This window comes from Numenius arquata, chromosome 7 (assembly GCF_964106895.1).
Source record: "Numenius arquata chromosome 7, bNumArq3.hap1.1, whole genome shotgun sequence".
NCBI classification, from domain to species: Eukaryota; Metazoa; Chordata; class Aves; order Charadriiformes; family Scolopacidae; genus Numenius; species Numenius arquata.
In genome coordinates, this window is record NC_133582.1 from 59,202,440 (window position 1) to 59,210,214 (window position 7,775).

The window sequence follows — 7,775 nt, forward strand, 5'->3', positions numbered from 1 at the left end:
AATATACTGAAGACAAAAAAAAACCACCTATCTGAAATTAATTAGTTACCATGTGTTCTTTTAAGGTCCCCCACTGCCGCAGACTCCATCTCCGCACGAAGAGTTCCATGAAGAAAATGCGGTTGAATTTTACTGAATTTTCTTCATTCCTTCCTTTTCTTTGTACACTGCAGACCCGAGTACGGCAGCCGACACCTGCACACGTTCGGAGCTATGCATTTTCCTCCGTGTTGACAAGGGAGTTTACATACAGCTGAAACGAGACACCAGACACACGCTACGTCTCCAGCACAACGCAGCCTCATTTTTCTTCTTTGTCTCACCGTGCCAGCGGAATTGTTCCCCGGTGATCGCACCGGGACAGTATAAATAAAAGCATAATGGCAGAAGTGAAAAGCAATGCCTCTCAATTTATGGCATCGTGGCCTCCACTGGAAAACAGCCACGGCGCGTCTAGTCTTACTCATGCTCCATTCCCTTTTTAAAACACCATCATTTCTATTGTTCTTTAAGGCACAGGCTATTTTTGAGACGGATGCCGCCCCGAAAGTGAGGGAACAATAAAAATTCCTACTGAAATTTATTCAAGTCGGTTCTTGGATCCACATCCACGAGGAAACAGTTGCCAAATACTGGCTGTTGTTCACACGCTGCCCTTCTGTTCCCCGCAAAGAAGGGCAGCAGAGGACTGAGGGGGCACAGCTTTAGCTGTCCCCCGGCCACACACCAGTTCAGGTAACGAGCCAGGGGCTGGAATTTGCTTATAAGCAAATTCTTCTGTACCAACACAAGTCAAACTGGATGCAGATCTAGTTAGTTCGGGAACAGGGGTTATTTTGACATTGAGAACTTGAACACTTCTACTACTTCTTGCTGGTGCAGGGAATGGAGCTACACATTGTGTAAGTCCGTTCCATCTCCCATACTTACCTTTTAATATCACCCTCTATCTCGATACACGGATGAATCCAAAGATAAGCATTTTGCTGGTCAAATGGGAACGTTAAAGTATTATTTATTAATGTTTGTTTGACTATATATATTGCAGAAGAACTAACGCTGACTGATTTAGATTCCCACAGCCGCATAAAAATTTCAAATGCAGAGGAATTAATCCAGAGACGTTGCAACTACGCTACTGAATTCAAAAGCAGTGTTTAGCTGAGCTTTCTCTCAGTTTCCCAGAGAGCAAACAATAACCCTTTCCTTTTGACAGTCTCGGGATCCCTGCCTTTAGCATGAGGGTGGTGCTGTTACGAGTGTACAAGGCCCTGCCAGAGAAGGGTAGGTTCAAGTTTTTATAATCATCACCTGCTTTTGTGAATCAAAATCTGGGAAAATGCAAGTGGTTGAATTTACTTAAGGTGGAAAAGTTCTGGCTTTCTGACCAAATTAAAGAGCTATCTGTTCCTTATGCATCCTTGTAAGATCCCCAGCATGCAGAAGCAGCTCTCATTTACTATTCTAAGATATCTTCCTACCAGCTTTGTTAGGCACTGAAATTTGAACACTGTGTTGGTAAATCAAACATGCAGAGAAAAGGATAAACGAAAAACGTCAGAAGTCATTTACCTAAGTGACATGCTCCCCCGACCCATCCAGCCGGACAGCTACAAATCCCAGGAGCCACACAAGCTCCATTATTCCGACAACCTTGAGGACAAATTGCTAGAAGAAAAGAAAGGGTAAGTCAGCAGGATTTATAAAACTGATCTAAAAGAATTCTGACAGAATGAAGGATTCAGGATGATACAAATCAAAATGGCAAAATACATTTTCTTCCAGGCCAGATACTCAACTGGTGTAACTCTAAAGGCATTTCCAGGACTATGGAAATGGAAAAAAAATACATATATACTGTGTTAAGAATTTTGGTTTAAAAGTTAATAGACGTACACTTTAATGCAAAATTGACACTATTTTATCTGAGTATGCAGCAACAATGCAGGTCCTTCATTTCTATAGCAATGCAATGACATTTCCATAGTCTCTTAATCCTTTGAAAATGTTTTTGTTACTGCAGTTACATTTTAAATCAATATAAATATTTTCATTATGTAAATACACAAGCTACTGTGAATGACCCATGTCATGATAATGTCACCTTATTATCCTTATTTAATAGCGAAGTAATACAGGCATTTTAACTGAGAGAACGGTTCCTTCAAACTTTTCTCCTAGGAGAAAGACAGGGTTTAATTTGGTTTGTGGGTTGTATATTGCTTTTTGTACAGACTAAATGAGTAAGAATTCTGTTCTTGAGAATGCACTGATAAAAAACTGAGACTGCTCCAATGATGAATCTAGCAAATTATTTTTATTTCCAGTGCCCTCTCACCAGGCTGCCATCAGGACTTTTTTACAGGCCTTAGGGACAGATAGCATTTAAGTCACCCGTGGTACAAAAAAAAGCACATGAGTTTAGATACCCACCCTCTTGGCATCTTGATCCTGTCCAGCCAGAAGCACAAAGGCACTTCACAACTCCATTGACAGAGATGCATTCTCCCCCGTTTTGACAGCCTCCTTCACAGCTTACTGCAGCAGAACAGCATACACAGTGCATTTCAGAAGCAGCACAGGACTCCAACTAATTAAACAGCTGGTCTATCATCAACTGCTTGTTTTATCACATCTGCAAAGACTGAAATTGCAACTATTCAGAGCAAGGCACAGCTCCATAAGGAGCGAGTGTGTACGACAGAACCGTGTCTGCAAACGCCAGCTCAAAATGCAGTTAAAATTAAGCATGTGCTTAAAAGCTTGTTGAGCATTTAGCCTGAGAGTACCAACAAACAAACATGATTATGGCTATGGCACAGCTCCTCCCCTCCCCAGCTGCTCACCCGCTACACCACAGTAACTACTAACATGCACGTTCTTATCTATCTCCCCAAATCACAGCTGGTAAATCAGTAGTCGCGGTCACGGATTCACGTACCTCCTTACCTGACAGGACCTACACGTTACAAGAGGAAGAAGAGAAGCGGATGTTACTTTGACAAATGAACCCCATGACCATAGTCAAGTGGTGCCTTCCCAAAGACCAACTAACTAGGTCAGCCTCCTCGTTCTAGAATTGTTCTACACCTCAAAGCCCTGAAGCTTCAAAAAGAACTTCTAAAAATTTCTAAGTGCCAGTTTGAGGCTTCTCTTCTGAAAGTAAAACAACGCTTTCTTTTCCTTCTCTCTCTGGGGATACCTTGCCTACAATATAATTTTACCCTCAAACTATTTCAAATTTGCTTCCCCTTTTATCCCAGAACTCAAGTTACCATCAGTAGTCTAATCAGTTCATAACAAGGTTTTCTTGGATTGCCTTTTCCAATCCATGCATATATTCAACAGGCTTCACAAAACCATAAAAATCGGTCTTTGCTATTCCTCATCTCTGTCGTTTCCCACTATCTATCAACAATACACTGCCAGGCGTATCTTTAGTGACTTGCCCTCAATAGTACCATCTTGCAGATGCTACAACCACCTAACGCAGAAATAGGTATCTGTACAAGTCACCTCATTGAACTATTTAGAAAGAATCTGTTATACAGCTAAACAGAATATTTACATAACACATAAAGAAGGTATTTTCCAAGGGACAAAATTCTCTCACAACGCATGTCAGTACATACACTCCAGCCCCTTCTCCTGCAAGGATGCAGATCCTCTAGGGCATGTATTTTTTGACAGTAAGGTCAGAGGTCTAAGGAATTAAGGTCATTATTTCAAAGTCCATTAGTCCTGGACTTGAGGACTAAATTAATTTTGTATGTTTTCAAACTTCTTGTCCTTCCAAGCTATCATTTGTTTGGGTTTTACTCACCTTTATGACAGTATCTACCCCCATAGCCAGGCGGACATCTGCATTTTCCAGGTCTGAGGCACTCCCCACCATTTTTGCATTTTGGATAACACGTGGCTGTTAAGACAGACAACAAACAAATCTCGGATAAATACAGGTGAAGCTCACCAGAATTACTACTGAAGCATCTAAGAAATTTGCGTTATTTTAGTCTGAGCGCTCCGTTTGTCTTCACGTTTCCTACGATATCTTTGCCCTGCCATCCCACGCCACCCATCAGGTGAAACCATTTCCCTGCCCAGAGGGCACTCCAACAGTTTTGAGTGTTTAAAAGCTTTTAAAATAAGGCAGCTTTTGGACCCTAGGCAGAAGAGAGAGAAGAGAGAGCCACACTGAAAAGGAACAAAGGAACGCAGCTGGACTGCCAAAGCAGCTTTTGATAATTGAAGCCAAGAAATGACAGGTGAGAAAAGAGGTGATAAAAAGAAATTATTTAATAAAAATTGCTGCAGCTTCAGTGGCACCTTCTGATTCTTAAGATATAATATCAGACCTAACTCTTCACCGGATTCCTACATATCTCTCCAGAAAAACAATGTGCTCATTTAATCTTGCCTATTCTCTAAAATGTCTCCAGAAATAAGTCAGCACTTCCTTCTCCTCCACCCTCTATTTTTCTTTGCCTCAGGTGGCCTCTCAGAGACCTTTCTGAAATGTACAGTGTTTGTTTAGAAATCACCTGAGCTAAATGTAACTTTTGTCATAACTGTAAATAAATATCTGTTGGGAGAAAAGGATCCCATGTGTTCCAGAGAGTCTCGTCTGAATTGACTACGGGTGTGAGACGAGTTCTCCACATCCCATCGCTTTATCCTTTGACTGGATGGGCAAGAAGTCTGAAACAGAGGAGGAAAGGGAAAAGGCGAGCAGAGAATTAACACCACGCTGATTTTGCCCTCGTACACTTACTGCACCTTCAAGCAATCCGGCTGAAGATTGGAGGATTTTTCACATGAGTGTCTGCAGAACGAGTATTTGCACGCAAATAAAGGACACAGACACGGATGAAAGGACCGCTCAGGACTCAGCTCTGCGAAACCGTTTTACCAGATGCTTTCAGTTCATTGGAAAGTCCGTGCAAGAGCTCTCAATTTTAGAAGAACTCTATTTCTGTGTTATTTCACATAGTTTTATAAAGTATACTTATTTATGCTAAAAAAATACTAGAATGGCAGTGGTATCTGAATGTCACTGTGAAGTTACATACACAGGAGTAGGAGAGCAGCCCTGCCGTGAAGATCTAACACTTAAATTCGATACCACTTGCACAAAGAAAGCGTCACAGGTGGGAAGCACAGGTGTGAAACAGGAAAAAACCCACAAAAAACCAAAACGAGAGCACAGCAATGAGACCCCAAAAGGTGTGCTGCGTGCGTTATGCGGTACCGTGATCCGATTCCACTGTTCTCATCTGCTGACTTCTACTATTTGGACTGCTGGATGCTTTCCCATGCAAAACAGGTATTTATAGGAGAGAGCTGAAGAAAGACTCTCCATCAGGCACAGACCTTTTATAAAGCAGGGATTTCAATAAAGGGCAGGGGCTGTGTGAAAGAATTAAATATTCTTCTGAAATCCACCACCTCCAAACTGTATTTCTTTTCCTTACACTTGTTTTACCCTTTGCCAAAACACCTGCAACTCATCCCAGACTTTTAAGAATAAGCACCGTATTTTCTTATTCTTTTCTTATATTTAAGACTCTTTCTAAGCAACCCACCCAACCAGAGAGGACCACTCCCATAAAAAGTTTTGCCCAACTTTTTCACTCCGTTACATCCATGTTTTGCAATCTCACTTGCAAGGTTATTCCAAAACCTAGACCGAACATAACATCTATGCATATAATTAGATCCATTTAGCTTCTAACCACAAATTGAAAGAAGTTTAAAGATCACTTACTTAAGAGCAAATATAACTTTTTCCAAACTGCCTTCAACTGTAATGAAATTCAGTTCAACTGTTGTTAATTACAGATTTTTCTCCTTCTCCTTTAAACCACCTCAATAGCCAGAAATGGCTACAGGTATCACAAATACTCTTTTTATTTCAAGAACACGACTTTGAGTAAAAAGCACAGTGCAAAACTGAAAAACACTCCCTGCCCCCTCGTAGTCGGACAGATAGACATGTCCCACCCTTCATTACTATGTTTTTGGTGAGAGTTTTTTTTATCAGTGAGTTTTCTTGACAGAACAAGAGATAGAACTTCATTTATCCAGATTTTTTCTGCATTGATGACCTTATCAAAGCAAGCATTCGGTGGTTCCCTGAACAATACCAGACTAGTTCAAAAATGGATCTGCATCTCTGACCATCTTTCACACCTTCTCGAAACCCAAAACATGCCTCGGATCCAACAGTCGTTTGGAACAGTGCAAACTGCGGAGTCATTCATCCCCAATACGCAGCGCATTAGCTATACATCCTTTATCGCCACCTGCTAGCCTTAGCTTCTAAATAAAACAACGCTCCATGAATGATTACGGTGCCGAATGAAAGTCTCAGCATCCCATTTTAGAGTTTTTTTTTAAAAAAAAATAATCACATTTTAGATGAAGGAAGTTGGGAACTAACATACTGTACAAATTATACTGCCTCTTCACACAGGACAAGACGTTAAGGCAAAAGACCTCGTGATAGGGATTGGGTTTTAGCAATTATTAGCCCCAATGCTCTGTAGTTAAACTTTTGAAGAAAGGAATTAGAAACTGGGCATGTTGCATTGACCAGGGTTTAAACCCAAACTCTTCTTGCCAGTGTTTACTTTTCCATATTGGGCGACATTTTCAAAAATACTTTGTCTCCCTTGGGAAACTAAGAGGAACACACTTGAGTTCACCCCAGCTTTATGCCTCCTGCCATGGAAATGGGATATAGGAATGATTCTGTGGGTCAGGTTCTGAGAGCTGTCAAGCCTCTAAAAGCACCTTTTCTTACTCAGGCAAGTATTTAAACGCTCAGAGAAAATGATAAAAGGAAGATGATGCAGAAGCCTACCCATTAGTGGATCTTTACCCAATATCCAAACGGTAAAATACAACTTACTGACCCTATGGCTGTTTTCACCGACGTGAGTGTCCTCACGGAGGAACTGTCTCTTGGCTGTGCTCTATCAGTTTGCTGTCATGGCCTCACCTCACCAGAAACCACCCTTCTTCCACCCCTCTTCTTCCACCCCACCTTACCTGCATCCTCCCCGGCACCTAACCACCACCGCCTCACGCCATACCCTCACCTGAGCTCCTCAGGCCTTCCCGGAGGGATAGCCTGCAGGAAGGCCGGCACCTCCCAGGGCTCACACACAGCCTCCCGTCCCCAGGCCACCGCGTGTCCCCAAGGACCACCAGGGACATCCCCACAGCCGAGGGCAGGCGACCCCACCGGCACCCCCCGCCCCCCCCCCCTCCCCGCGGTGCGAGGCCGGGCCGTTACCGTGCTGGCAGCGCTCGCCCTCGTAGCCCTTGGAGCAGAGGCAGGTGCCGTTGGCGAGGCAGAGCCCGCCGTGCTGGCAGCGGGGGCTGCAGGCCGCCGGCGGGCCCGCGGCGAAAGGCAGGGCACCGGCCCCTCCGCCGCCGCCGCCGCCCCACAGCCCCCACAGCGCCAGCCAGAGCCACAGGCGGGGCAAACCCCGGCCGCCGCCGTCCCACCGCGCCATGGCCCGGGCAGCTCGCTCCGCTCCCCGCGGCCGCCTCCTCTCCGCTCGCTCCCCTTTCACCCCCCTGCTCCTTCACGCCCACCCTCGCTTGTCCCCTCTCTCCACTCCTCCTCCTCCTCCTCACCCCCGCTCCAGCGCCTGCCTCCCCCCCCCCCCGCCTCGCCGCCCCCCGCGGCCTGTCAGGGCGGGTGGAAGCGCCCACCCGGGTGTCGCTGAGGGGCGGCGGGCAGGGCCGGGGAGTGCCCGAGGGGGTCG

General features: G+C 44.6%; 1 protein-coding gene across 1 annotated transcript; it reads right to left on the reverse strand.

The window, feature by feature from the left end:
- Positions 1–143: 143 nt before the first annotated feature.
- On the reverse strand, positions 144–7,520 carry LOC141466310 (uncharacterized). The gene is made up of 5 exons (XM_074150161.1): positions 7,298–7,520; positions 3,824–3,919; positions 2,434–2,538; positions 1,573–1,668; positions 144–253 (listed from the first exon to the last, which is right to left on the reverse strand). Exons 1-5 carry the CDS (start codon positions 7,518–7,520, stop codon positions 144–146), a joined length of 630 nt encoding a protein of 209 aa, XP_074006262.1.
- Positions 7,521–7,775: the final 255 nt, after the last annotated feature.

What these genes read in the sequence shown, in the direction of transcription:
- LOC141466310 (XM_074150161.1), bottom strand. Translation starts at nt 7,520, where the DNA reads ATGGCGCGGTGGGACGGCGGCGGCCGGGGTTTGCCCCGCCTGTGGCTC. An exon ending in GGGCGAGCGCTGCCAGCACG is followed by an intron (nt 3,920 to 7,297) that starts GTAACGGCCCGG and finishes CTGTCTTAACAG; the next exon opens with CCACGTGTTATCCAAAATGC. An exon ending in CGGGGGAGCATGTCACTTAG is followed by an intron (nt 254 to 1,572) that starts GTAAATGACTTC and finishes GTCTCGTTTCAG; the next exon opens with CTGTATGTAAACTCCCTTGT.